General features: G+C 37.3%; 1 protein-coding gene across 3 annotated transcripts in view; it reads right to left on the reverse strand.

Moving 5' to 3' along the window:
- Positions 1-529: 529 nt before the first annotated feature.
- GSTCD (glutathione S-transferase C-terminal domain containing) overlaps positions 530-14,822 on the reverse strand; it is a 135,131-nt gene continuing 120,838 nt past the window's right edge. For 2 of the 3 annotated variants that reach the window (XM_036025707.1, XM_028507767.2), the window contains 4 exons: positions 11,739-11,872; positions 9,873-9,903; positions 6,484-6,553; positions 530-3,204 (listed from right to left, as the gene is read on the reverse strand). In XM_036025707.1, the coding sequence (XP_035881600.1) occupies positions 3,068-3,204; positions 6,484-6,553; positions 9,873-9,903; positions 11,739-11,872 (372 nt within the window). In that variant the 3' untranslated portion in view covers positions 530-3,067. The remainder of the gene's footprint in view (positions 3,205-6,483; positions 6,554-9,872; positions 9,904-11,738; positions 11,873-14,822) is intronic. The other variant, XM_036025710.1, reaches the window with a different exon arrangement.

Raw genomic sequence — 14,822 nt, forward strand, 5'->3', positions numbered from 1 at the left:
CTCAGATGGTGCTGGGAAGTGTTCTTCAGTGACACATGGAGCAGTGGTGGGGTGCTCTCCAGGCTCCCTCCAGAGATTCTCAGCTTTGGGTGGGCCTGCTCCTTCTGCACTGTTTGTGCAGCCAGCACCTCCCTGCCAGCTCTCTCCACCCTCAGAGCTCTGGGCTCCTGAGGTGATCTGCAGCCACCCTGAATCTGTGCAGCCAGAAGTGCCAGGCTGGCCAGCAGTGGCGGCAGATGCTTCACTAGGAGAGCCCGGCCACCTGCTCTTGAGTATCCTGTAGGCAGGAATGATCTTACCCACTCTCACACACTCCCTGCATGCTCTTCCATGTACTCACTCACTCACACACACTCCCACTCACTCTCCACTGGATTTTCCAGTTGATTGTTGTGTGTTTTAGCTGCCAGACGGGTCTGGGTCTGGGAGCAAGTGGACAGAGCTTCCAGCTACCCTATAGCCATTTTGGATCCCTCTAGAACCATGAAGTTTCTATAAGAAAACATAGGAAGGATCTTCATGACCTTAGAATAGGTAAAGATTTATTAGAGAGGGCACACAAAAATATCTACCATAAAAAGATATAAATTAGGTTTTGTGAAAACTAAAACATTTTTATGAAAATGAGTAGGTAAGCCACAGACCAGGGAAAATGTTCTTAATACATATATCTGACAAGGAGTCATACACAGGACATATAAAGAACCCTTATAAATCAACAGTAAAAAACTCAATGGCCCACATTTTACAAATAAGCAAAAGACTTGAATGACACCTTATAAATGATGTTTGAACATCACTAGTCATCAGGGAAAAGAAAATTAAAACCATGACGGAACTCCATTTTCACACCCAAAAAGACTGTCACTGTCATATGTTGGAGACAGGGTGTGGGAACTGGCACTTTCATATGTTGCTGGTGAGAACAGGAAATGCTAAAACCACTTTGCAAAATTGTTTAGCAATGGACATTCCTTTATTTAATGACCCAGCAGTTCCACTACTAGGTATTTATTCAAGAGAAATAAAAACATATATCCACAAAAAGACTTGTACAAGAATATTCATATGCCTTGTTTATAATACCCTCAAAGTGGAAACAATCCAAATGAATACCAATAGGAGAATGGATAAACACATTTTAATACATTTATGTAATGGAATACTATGTAGGGATGAGAAGAAATTATTGATACATATAACAATGTGAATACTTTTCAAAAAGTAATGTTGAACAAAAGCAGCCAGACACAAAAGACTATATACTTTTGAGTTGATTTATTTGAAGGACAAAAATAGGCCAACCAGATGTAGTGTGATAGAAACCAGAGAGTAGTCGCCTTTGGGGTGAAGGATACTGAACTGAAAGGAACATGAGACAAGTTTCTAGGCTGATGGAAATATTCTACATCTTATTTCTGATGGCGGTTGCATGGGTGCATACAGTTGTCAAAAACTCTCAACCTGAACACTTAAAATTTGTTATTTTATTGTCTGTAAATTATGCCCTAATTAAAAAAAAAAGCCCAGGATAAAAGAGCATAGTGTGTTTATAAGGTACGAATGACTAAAATACTCAGGGCTGATGATTGATTCTTTCCTCAAGTTTTATCCCAGAAAATAAGAGTTCAGTGCCCCCCACCCCACCCTCCATAAATTATTCGTGTATTTTAACTCACAGTGATAAAAGGTTTATTTATTAAAGTCCTTTCTCCTCATGGTATGTCATATGGGGTTGACATCATCAAAACTGATGAAATAAATCTTATATCAAATGGAATAACCTTGGACATGTAAAAATTAATTGGCAGATCATGAGAGAGGACACGCCATCTGTCTTTAAAACCTTTGGCCAGTGGAATATGAATTTGGGTAAAGATAACTATTCAAATAAGCTCATATATTCTGTACTCCTTGAACCTCTGATTTATACTCAGTAACTCATGACCCCACATAATATGACTGATACCTGAAAACAAGTCCTGTGACCATACATTATATTATGATATAAAGAACTTCGTAATTCATTACTCTTTCTCTTCTGGGTGATATTCTTCTACAGGCGAGGCGTTGTGTCTATTGTAATTCCTCTTGTATCCTTATAAGAATCTGGGAAGAGCCTTGAAAATAATGGATCCTCAATAATTATTTAATGAATGTATTTACTGATTAGTTAGAATTTATGTCCAAATTACATGTGCCCATAATAGGAAACTGACTGCAATTATTTTATAATGTCTTCATATAAAATGTTTGAGGCACAGGTGATCTCATTAGGTAATTTATGGGAACTATATATATATATGTTAAAGATTTTATTTATTTATTTTTAGAGATGGGAAGGGAGAGAGGAGAGGGAGAGAAACATCAATGTGTGGCTGCCTCTCAAGTGCCCCCTACTGGGGACCTGGCCTGAAACCCAGGTGTGTGCTCTGACTGGGAACTGAACCGGTGACCTTTTGATTCTCAGGCCAGCACTCAATCCACTGAGTCACACCAGCCAGGGCTTATGGGAACTATATTTAAATGAAGTATATGAAATGATCCATAAGTCCAACTCACTTCAGCTTAAAAGTTTAACCATACTGTTATTACCTGACTAGATTTTTAAAAAAAATTATAGAAAAAGTACCATTTTTAGAAATATAAAAACAAACAACTCCACAGAGTCTAGTTTTGGTCTCCACTTGAGTATTTCAGTGATTATAAAGGCTGCGAAGTACATTGTTTTGAGTTGAACACACATTGGCCAGATCAGAAAAGCTGTGAACTGAGAAGGAAATTGTTATTCCACTGATGGAAACTCAACTAGGGAATATCATTCTGCTGGCAGCTGAGATGTCAGGGGGTTCTCACTATGAAAACCAGTGGTCTTTTAATCACACATTATAAAGGCATTTGCGATGCTTTGCAGGCAGCTTTTCTTCAAAGATTTTCCTGCTGCTTTCCTTCCTGAGCACAATGGGTTCAAGATGGCTAATGCTGTTTCCTAGTTATGCCAAGAACCTCCTGAATGCCACTGGGCTTTCATCACGAAGACAAGTGGCGAGACATCAAATATCTCTTTCTAAATGGGGACTCCCACAATCATGTTATTTTTGGGAGAGCAGCTCTCTGGCTCCATGGATATCACTTGAACGGAGTAGCCATGTTCTTCAGCAGCTCTTGCTCGGTCCAGGTCCACCAGGCACATGCACTGTTTTCCTGAAACAGAGGCAGTGGTGTCATGAGGCCCTGGTCAGCTAACAGTGCCATTTCAGTTTGTTTAAGGGACTCTACACAGTGACAAAAACCTATAGGAATACGGAGAACGCTATTTGCCCCCAATTTAATTCCTGATCAGTATGAAGAAAAAACAATTACAAATATACAACATTTCAAAGATTTTTTTCTTCTAGTAATTTAAAGAATGTCAACCTTCTAAAATGTATTTATATATAAATCTCAAGTAAAAACTACAGATTCTATTTCCCACTATGGTTAAAAATCCATGTATTGCCTTTTTCTCTGTCATGCACTTTGAAAACACAATATCTGTAAGAGTGTAAAAAATTATATCTGTCTTTAAGAATATCTAAAATGACATGCAAACAAAGGGACATCTGAAAGAATGTTGCATTTTGCACCTGGAGTTTTTAGGACAATAATGAAGTGAGAAATAGAATAAATATATTTGTGAAAATTCTCAATTGTGTGCCAATTATTTCAGGTGGATGAATAATGCTGATTGTAGCATAATCTTAATTTTCAGAACTCCTGTACCCATATGAAATAGTGGCATTCAATTTTCTCTGTAATCTTTGGAAAACAAGAGGAAACCTGACTGGCAAGCAAAGCAGTGAATTTGTGTTCTTTTCGCAAATGCAAGCTGTTATTTCAAAAGTAGCTCAGGAAAAGAAAATGATTTGAGGTTGACTATATTCGAAGCTATGGTTTTTACACTTTCAACACCCTTAAATTCAACATATAAACTTCTTCCTCTTGGAAAAAGGTTACTGACTCCATATAAATTCATTCATTCCATTTTTCCTCAATAATTACAGTAATACCTAAACATCATTTCTAAATGATTTATTTAAATGATAGCAGAAACTTGTACATTGACACAGTTTCAGAAGTGAAGACAGAAAAGTGAAATAGAAAAGGCTTTCTGTGGAAGACAGAAGAATCCTCACAGAGTAACACTGAAAGGTGAAATCAGCAGGTAGAAATTGGTACCAAGAGATTTAGATTTAAAATATTCTGTATATTTTCCTTAAAAGGTTCATGCCAAAAAAAGATGAACTGGCTTAGAGTGATACAGAAAGAGATGTCTAGAATTCCATCTAGGCTACATCACCCCCTCTTCAACAGCCATATGGCTAACATTTTTTTCCCTTAAATTATCATTCCTCTTTTAAGACATCTGTAAATGCACCCATCCCCATCTACTTTTCAATTTAAAATGAAACATTCTCTGTCAGATGGGATGCTCTACATTCCTTCAGGACCCACCCTAGGTTTACACTGCAGCTCACTTAGCCTTGGCTTTGATCCCAGTCCAGGTAATTTTTCTTTTCCATTACTTAGAAGAATCTCATGTTTTCACATGTTGAAGCAGCGTCTTTACAAATGAAATCTAGTTGTTGGAAGTCTACCTTTTGGGGAGCTTCCTAAAATGTTCACAGAACAAAACTGTGACCTGTGAAAAGTATAGATGTAGACATTTGATGGAGCCTGACTTTGGACCTGACATTCCCTCCTTTCATGCCAGTGATCACGCCAAACGCTTCTCGTCCTCAATTAGCAACTTCCCTTCCAGCCATTCCCTTCTGGTTTAATGCCTAAAACATCATCCATGTACACCCCCATACACCACACCAATTATGTCTTCACTGAGTCTAGTGAAGTTATATCAAGGGTACCAGTATTTTGCTGTGTATAATACACACTTTTTGCCCAAATTTTTGAGGGAAAAAATAAGGATGCTAATTATACATGGGAAGTACTAATTCCATATCTATATAAATGTTTTCTATTCTTTTATTTATGCTTATGTGTTAAAAGTATAACTCTAGAAAGCAATAACAATATCTGTATGCAAGACAATACCCCAGAATACAATAATCAGTTTTGTTTCTAAATAGAAATAAGTAAATAATTGGATTAAAAGTTTAAAACAAAAAAAATTTTCCTGAAAGTTGGGCCAAAAATGTGGGTGCACATTATACATGACAAAATATGGTAATTTGATATATGTAAATTATACCTCTCTATATTTGATTGTCCATCAAATGTACATTCAACTAATTCGAAGTGTTGGGAATGGGAAAAGGAGGAAGAGGGGAAGAGAATGAAAGGGAGAGAGTTGTAGGCAGAAAACAGGAAGCTTTTTCCACATGTTTATGGCCCAGAGTGTGAGAAAGAGAAGGAAATCACTTGCTCCTTCAGCCTCAAGTCTCAAGGCTGTCTCCAACTGTGAGTATCTTTCTATGCGGACTTTGATTTTAGAGTTTAAAGGTAACTAGTTCTCATATAACATGGTCCCCGAGTAAAAGCTAATGACCACATCTGGTGCTCAAAGAAACAGCTATCTGTTTTCCAGACCAGGATGGTCTTCAACGTGGGACTTTTCTAAATAATTTTTAAGGCTAGTTTTCGCTCCGCTCAGTCATTTTCAGCCCTAGTTTTGGAGCCTAGTTTTCCAGTGTTGTGACTGCATTGCTGGTGGGCACTGCAAAGGTGGGTAAGAGCTTCAAGTCTGTAATCAGATAATCTGAGTTCATAGTACGGCCCCATCATGCCAGCTGAAGAATCCTGGCAAAGCTTTTGTCCCAGTTCTCTTATCTGTATGACACAAATAATAGGACATACATCCCCATAAGTATTTTTATAAGAGTCTACTGAGATAATGGGTAGAAGGTATTCATCTCAGTTGCTTAAATGCTCAATAACTGTTAGCTGCTATTGTCCTTCTAAAAATCATTTCTTTTTCTAAAGCAAAGTCTTAGATAAATTTATTAGTTAAACTTGAAATGCAATTGTAGATCTTTTGATTTAGGCAATATTTAATATTATAACTGTCAAACATATTGCTCTATGATTAATAATATACAAGTATACTTTTTTCCAAGAAAGAAAACAATATCATCCTAGTTTACACATTTTTAATGCATCAGTTTTGGCATGTGTGGCTGACTTTTCCATCTTTGTTATTTTCTTATGTGGCTTTTGATAGGTCCTTCAGTTTGTTCATAACATCATAATTCTCCTCAATGTACAAATGCTGAAAATGTATTTAATTTAAAAGTAATGTTAACAAAAATGGGATAAAGTGTTGTTATTGTTACAAAGCCCTTTTCAATAAGGATTAAGTTTTCAAGGAAAAATTAAACTTTACTTTCTTCCTGATAGATGAACCGGCTCTTTGCACACAGAGCTGTTGCGTTCACCCCCAGGCATCTTGCACATAATCTACCGAACAGCTGCGGTGGAAACACATACCTACGAGCCTCCGCGGGGCTGGGAGCTGGACAGCTGTCTGATCTGCAAATCTGCACAGAATCATGTGTTCCTAAAAGAAGAAGCAATAGAAAGTGGGCTTATTTTAATCTTTTGCTTCAGCATTATAAGAAATTTTAAAAACTGCCTCATTTTTCTGGAGTTCTACATTGTTTAGTTGAATGAAGTGCTGCACAAATTGTTTCAAATAAGCCAATTTTCAGAAAATGGTGCTCAGTAACTTTTTTTCCTCTCCGGATAGACAGCTCTTCAGATGTAGTTCTCAGGAACAGGTGCATGGAAGATCCCCAGGGCCCTTTAACAGTTGATTTTAGCAGAAATAGTTACAATTTGTGATCATAATATGTGGCACTAGAGCTAAAATTTATTTACATTTTTCCTTTAATACAATTTGAATCCAAGAAGACATTCCAAGTGGCTTTTTTTCCCACTACCAGAGGGAACAGAAATACTGTAGAAGATCACTATTTGTGGCCTCTGTAGTCCTCTGGATACCCTGCAGAGTGCTGGCTACTCTGCTGCTTTCCCCCACTTTCCTTTAACTCAGTCCCTTTAGAGGAGAGGAGGCTGGCTCATTCACACTCCTCTCACTCCAAAAGGCTGCACGAGGTGTATTTATTTCTGCCTTGAGAGGAACCACAGAGTAGACCTGAGGGAATGAGAGGGAGATTATTGCTTCTGCTTAACGATTTTAGGAAAGATTATATTTAATAATAATAATAATAATAATAATAATAATAATAAGGCTTTAAAGGGATGAGCTGATGAACCTGCACAGCACTCTCAAATCTGCAGGTAGCCAAAGGTGAGTGATTTGTTGCCATCAAGACGCCGGCAGTGCTCCCGTGACAGCTGTTCACTAAGAGCAGCTGCAGTTTCTAAGTGTGTAAATGATCTCACCTGTGAGCTTGGCCAATGGGCTGAACTCAGATTCTTTATCTGTCTCTTGGTCTTTTGCACATTCATTTTGCAGCCTCCATTTTTAAATAAGGTAATTGAAATAATTATGCAATTCTGGTTCTTTTTGAAGGGTTAACTTTTTCTCAATTTTAATGCATTGTGAAAAATGCTTTAGGGCTCACTATGAATTTTAGTGGCAATTTGTAGGGTACTAATAAAATGGTTTAAATAAATAACTATTACTAAGCTTCCATACATTGGCATCATGAAGGGGCAGAAGAATTTAGAATTATATAATATGAAGAAAAGGCAAGAAAAAAGCATGCTCTTTGTTCTCATGGTATTTTTAAATTAAGACTCACTTTAAATATAGATAATACTGAAGCACTCACAACCTCAGATAAGGTCTCTTTCTCTTGTCCTGATAGGTCCCACCCAAACACAAATTATTGGAATTATTTGTGAGTGTGTTCTCCCCTGTAGAAGTTAAATTCTGAAAGGGGGAGGCACATAGTAGGTATTCAGGAAAGGTTTGCGGGCCAATTGCACATGGAGAAAAACATTTCCAAAGTGACTCTCAAGATATTTGGTGATAAGTCCATGCAGTTCAGTCTGCTAGCCCACCCATCCTGGTTCAGTTAGGAAACACTGAGATACCAGCTTGCCACAGTATTCAAGAAGACTTCTCTACAGAGCATTTACATCTAAGACCCTCAAAAAGGCTGGCGGCCAAGCAGCTTTGAGGGATATGGGAAAAAGAGGAGATGGAGATGAACTGGGTACCAGAGAGTTTTCTGTTCCCCAGAAGAACCTGGTGTGCTGTCTCTTTTGGCTCCAGAAATTTTTCTTTCTTTTCTAGGCAGTGGGACAGGGACTGTGGTACCTGACCTCATTACTCTAGGCTTTTTCCATAAATTCTCTCAGAGTTTGCTTTACCTAGCATCACTCAAGGAGGGATTAAAAACGAGGGTCTAGTTTTTGTTTATTTTCAATTCATTTTCTACTTTATTAGCAGGGCCTTGAGAGAGAAAGGTGAGGTGTTTTGAATGTTACAAAAATAAGGTTCCTGGGATCTTAATGTTCCTCTCAAAACCCCTAGGACATGAAAACTTAAATCTAGTGGGCAAAGATGAGAAAAAATCTGGTTTGAATAAAAGCATGAAAGTGGAGATTTCTCTGTTCTCCACAGGTTCTGGCTGTACACGGATGGTGGAGGTAGGGGCTAGGAGAGGTGAGAGTAGGAGGCAGAGTTGGGGTGGGCATTTAAGAGGTGGAGGCGAAGGGGATTTAGGTACCAACATAGCAGAATGAACATTTTTAGGTCAGTGTACTTCACTACTTCACTTTTGGAAAAAGAAGAGAGTAAAATTCCTAGAAGGCAGGGGCTGGTATATAATATGATACTATGTACTTTTGGTAGGTCTGTACAAGAAGTGGAATTAACCAAACTAAAAATCCAAACTAACTTATTAACCTTTAATAGGATTATTTGTGTATTTCTCTCAAATATTATCATTTCCTAGATTTTATTATGTCATGTTATTGATCATTTAATTAGCTAACAGTGATGTCCAGAGAGGTGGAAACCATTTTGCTCAGGTGGGCAACTCAGAACTGTGTCATGTGCTGGGAGACAACTCTTCGTGTGTCTTCGAGTCCGTGAGCAGAGGCGCTGACTTTGCTCCAGATCAGAGGCTGGCAAACTATGGCGCATAGGCCAAATCCAGCCTATGACCCAATTTTGTATGGCTCAAAAGCTAAGATTTTTTTAAAATTACATTTTAAAAGGGTTGTAAACATACGACAAAGAGAAAAGACAATATAGAATATATGTATATGGGAGGTGTGAAAGTGGCTGGCAAAACCTAAACTATTTACTATCCCACCTTTTACTGAAAAATTTGCCTCTGCTCCAGAGAATCCTTTCAAAGATATGTGAAGAGTAAACAGCCTTGGAAACTACACAGTGTCTTGCTCTGGAGCAAAGGGCAGGCTTGCTTACTTAAAGATTAAATCTTAAAACATTTGGGTTTCCTAAGCTCAGGTTTCCTCTCCCGTAATGCAATTCCCTGTGTATGTAGGTATCACCGGGCTCTTTGTGAGCTGCCCTGTAGCAACTGGGTCTGGGGTGGTCAGCACAGAATCGACAGCCTGGTTTCCTTATCACCGTGAGCAATAGCAGTGTTTGCCTCTGACTTGGCGGTCCCTGTCTTCTGTCAGCACCCATGGATCTGTCTGTGGAAGGCTAACTAGTTGGCTTGCAAGTAGGATAAACACTCAGACCCTATAGCAAATCTTGTGAATTACTTGAAGAGTAATCTTGATTTCAGAAAGAAAATCCACATTCGATGTCATGAGTAATTTAAATATAACTATAGATTGCATGCTCTATTAGAAATCTGAGAGGAAAAATATAAAGAAGAGATAACAAGTATATTATAGGAATACATCTCTAGATGTTTAAAGGTTACCTTGTATGATAAAGTTTTCTTAAATTGTTCACTGAAATAGAAAAGAAAAGCAAATTAGTCATCATTTTAAATACCACATATTTAGAGTAGAAATAGTCTTGAAGGAATTAAGTTACAAACAAAAAGATATACTTTATCTGAAGAGTATGTAATGCTATCCTGAACTAAAAACTCCTGACAGTTTGCAATGTCTTTATAAAAAGGCAAAAATATACCATCAGTATGTTATTAATTAAAAACATTTCTTTCAAAGATTGTTTACACTATCAGAGAAGCACAATCTTTTTTTTTCTCTTCCCCACATGAGTGCACACAGATTCAATCTGTTTTAAAATGTGGGTTTTATTGTTATTCAGGTGTGGAGGGTCCAAAAGATTAGGAGAGGACCACCATTAAAACAATAGTTTGCTCTTCACCGTTTTGGAGAGAAGGGGCATGTCATGCCTTGTAGACCCACATGGGGAAGTGCCAGGGGGTCAGGAGGCAGAGGGAAGGAGCCCTCACTGCGGACTCCCTGGGAAGGAATGCAAGGCCAAGTGCACAAGCTTAGGATTGGCTAGTGTGGGTAATGTCACTGGGGGACAGGGGCTGTCCCTGGTTGTCTGGTATCTGGCCTGGGTTCTCCAATAACAAAGGAGACACACATCAGTAAACCTACAGAGGTGCAATAAAGTGGGCAGATTTTAAATTGAGACTTTAAAATCAGATAAGTGAGACTGAAGGCTAAACAGCTCAAATTAGCATTCTTAAGAATCTTTCTAGCACTAGACTGAAATTCCTTGGTGGGTTATAAAATATGCATTTTATCCAAGTAGATTTAGAATAAAATGAAATTTTAATTATTGAATAACCATCAAGTTATATTTTATTTTTGGCTTCCCTGTAGTTTCTTTGGTTTTTCTTTCAACTAGTTGCAAATTGTAGTAGAAAACAAAATGATGAAAGGCAAAGAATAAGAAGGCTATTATTTGTACTTTTAACTTTAAATTACTTAGATGGATACTTTTAAGTATACATACTAATGACAAATAAATTACAAGGTTCCTAAAAAGTTATGATGCAAATAGTGTCTTTTTTTTGATACATTATAGGATAGACTTTCTAAAACTAACACATTTAATCTATTCTATAGTTAAAATGATCAGCATGATTCTCAGTAACTATGTCTCAGAGAATGAAATGCCATAAACACCGAGAGTGGTCCCCCAACAAGCCGAGTTAAAGTGATAAGAATTAAAATGGCTGCTGAACTTGCAGATTAATCATCACCACCCATGAGCAGTACTTAAAATAACTGCTATTATTGTACCCAGCAACAGCTTACATTTATTTAGTGGTTAACTCTATGCTGTTTCCAAGTACTTTACATATATATCATTCAATTCCCACAAAAACCTTGAGGTAATTTACTGTTACAAGCCCCATCTTTAGGATGAGAAAATGCAGGCAAAAAAGAGTTTAAGTGAATTGCTGGAGGTGAGACAATGTGTCCAAGAATGAGGAGCCATACGTGTCCCAGGTGAAATACGTCTGGGTCCTAAGCACTGAACTGCTATACCTACTGCCTCTCGTGGGTAATGATTTCCACTCAGAAGTACACAGAGAAGTGCTGGAACTGTTATACTTCTAGTCATCTGACTCCTGGATGGACTTGCTTCTAAATTTCAGCAGGAGCTGGACCCAGGAGAAAAATCAAGGACAGACATAGAGGAGATCCTCTCTTCTTCATCTAACTTATATCTAATACTTGCCCTTGTGGGAAGAGAAAATGCGCTCAAAACTGAAATCTCATTGCAACTTTATATCAAAAGAGTTTTGTGCATTGGTTTAATCCCCACATTGCTGCCTTAGGTAGAACACTTTCACCTTTTAGGAAAATTGAACTTGGAGGTATTCTGAATGAAACCGTAACAGCAAGGGCAGGTGACAAAGGAAGCCCGTGTTTTGATGCAGAGCTCGATCACCATGTCGGTTGCCACTCCACAAGCATGCAGAGCCACCTGGAAAACAAAAACAGACTTCATCACTGAGTTCTTTTTGAACAGCGCTATTTTTGCATCTTTCTAAAAGATACTTTATATGAGGACTGACCCTCGAGAGGTTTCAAGTTACCATAATATTATTCCATAATACTTCTCATTTGGATACACCAGTGAATTAGTTAGCTATTCATATTAATTTAAAACATTAAGCAAAGCTGAAAAATTACAAATGGAATAACAAAATTACAAATGCAAATGAAGCATAAGATTAATTTGGTGGAGAATCTGAAATGATGTTAAATATGGAAAATATAATATGTATGCATTTCTCAACTAGTGCTCTTGCTTTTATGAATTTAGTTCAGTTGTAGCATTGTTGCAAGAACACTAGACTGAAATCAGAATTTCTTCTAGTCTAGAACTCTAGTTAGCTATCTGAGACTGGGTCACTAGAAATTAAATTTTGGGGGCCTTAGTCACTTCAACTATAAACTATGGTTAATATGACTGATGCAAAGATAAAATAAAAATGTAACTGAAGACACTTTCGCAAAAGCTGCATAAATATAATCTAATTAGTGCTTTGTAAAAATGTACTAAATCATTTACACAGCATATTTTCATATTAATATTATAAGTTTATATCATTAAATAATTATGACATAAACTACTTTCAATGGTTTAATTTAAAAAAACAAATAAAATTAAAAATTGAAGTCATGACTGAGGCTTCAATAATTCATGAAAATAAAAATAATTCTAAAAATGATTTTAGGTAACAGGTGCCCCGAGGCAAAGAAATATGGCTCAAATGAAAGAAGAGATGAAAACTGCAGAAAAAGAACTAAGTGACCAGGAGACAGATAACCTATCAGATGCAGAGTTCAAAACACTGGTAATCAGGATGTTCACAGAAATGGTTGAGTATGGTTGCAAAACAGAGGAAAAAGTGAAGGCTATGAAAAGTGAAATAAAGGAAAATTTACAGGGAACCGACAGTGACAGGAAGGAAATCACAACTTGAACCAATAGTTTGGAGCAGAAGGAATAAATAAACATTCAACCAGAAGAAAATGAAGAAACTAGAATTCAAAAAAATGAGGAGAGGCTTAGGAACCTCCGGGACAACTTTAAATGTTCCAACATCTGAATCATAGGGGTGCCAGAAGAAGAAGAAGAGCAAGAAATGGAAAACTTATTTGGAAAAATAATGAAGGAGAACTTCCCTAATCTGGTAAAGGAAATAGACTTCTAGGAAGTCCAGGAAGCTCAAAGAGTCCTAAAGAAGTTGGACACAAGAAGAAACACACCAAGGCACATCATAATTACATTACCCAAGATTAAAGATAAGGAGAGAATCTTAAAAACAACAAGAGAAAAGGAGACAGTTACCTACAAAGGTGTTCCCATAAGACTGTCAGCTGATTTCTTGAAAGAAACCTTCCAGGCAAGAAGGGTCTGGAAAGAAGTATTCCAAGTCATGAAAAGCAAGGACCTACATCCAAGATTATCCCTATCCAGCAAAGCTATCATTTAGAATGGAAGTGCAGATAAAGTGCTTCCCAGAAAAGGTAAAGTTAAAGGAATTCATTATCCCCAAGTCCTTATTATATGAAATGTTAAAGGGACTTATCTAAGAAAAAGAAGATGATCAAAAATATGAACAGTAAAATGACAACAAACTCACAACTGTCAACAACTGAACCTAAAAAACAAAAACTAAGCAAAAGGCTAGAACAGGAACCAAATCACAGAAATGGAGATCATGTGGAGGGTTATCAGTGGGAAGGGGGAGTATCGAGGATGGGGGAAAAAGGTACAGAGAATAAGAAGCATAATTGGTAGGCACAAAATAGACAGGGGAAGGTTAAGAATAGTATAGAAAATGGAAAAGCCAAAGAACTTATATGTAGGACCCATGGACATGAACTAAGGGGATGGGGGATGCTGGAGGGAGGGAGTTGCAGGGCAGAGGAATGATAAAGGGGAGGAAAAAATGGGACTACAATAATAGCATAATCAAGGAAATGTACTTTAAAAAAGTAAAAAAATGATTTTAAAGTGTTTTCAAAGCAAATTCATTAGATGTATCTATACTATATTACAAAATAAAGTAGACTATTTTTAAAACTACTTAATAAACAAAAAATAGGAGTATATGAAAGAAAATCAGATGTAGGAATCCTGAAAGATGAAACAGTTTCTCAAAAAAAAATGCTCACATTTCCAGTTCATTCTGTATGGAAGCAAATTGTATTACATTATAAATGTTCTTTCTAGGGAGAGCTCTCTCAGCTTTAGGGTAGGCAAGAGCATTTAGGGTGGAGAGAAGATTTTCTGGAAATTTCTGAATGTGAAATAGTAAAAGCCAGATTGCCCTTTGGAACTGGAAAACCAAAAACAATGCTGTATTGGGAAGAGAAAAGCAAGACCTCTGCTCTCAGTCCTGTTCCTGAATCCTCTCTTCCTTCTAAGCTTACATCAGCTACATAGAAATCAACAATCCCTGCAATTTCTGTCAACCCACATTTTTTTGTTTCATTCTGAAAGTTGAGCCTGGAAAGCCTGCTGCCCAGGGAAGGCAACAACAACTACAGTGTGGCTGAGAGAATACAAAATATTGATTTCTCATTTGACCCTCTTATTTGATAAGCTTTGCAGAGAAAAAATAAGGGTAGTTTCTTGAGTAGTTGGAGAAAATCTGATAGTAAAAATTATAAATGTGTTTTTCTCTGGAGGGAGAGAAAAGAGAACCAACACTCACTGAATGCCCTTTCTGTACTGGTGCTATGCTGAGTGATTGCACGCAAATCTTTCTACGTATCTTTCTATGCTAACAACAGCCCTGAAAGATTTTATTATCTCCATTTCGGACATGAGGAAACTAGGGGTCTGTGGAATTAAGCAAGTACCCACAACAAAGAAGCACTTGAGAAGCAGGACCCTCACCCTAGGCATTAATTGTAAC

This window comes from Phyllostomus discolor, chromosome 1, assembly GCF_004126475.2.
Source record: "Phyllostomus discolor isolate MPI-MPIP mPhyDis1 chromosome 1, mPhyDis1.pri.v3, whole genome shotgun sequence".
In the NCBI taxonomy this organism is placed as follows: domain Eukaryota; kingdom Metazoa; phylum Chordata; class Mammalia; order Chiroptera; family Phyllostomidae; genus Phyllostomus; species Phyllostomus discolor.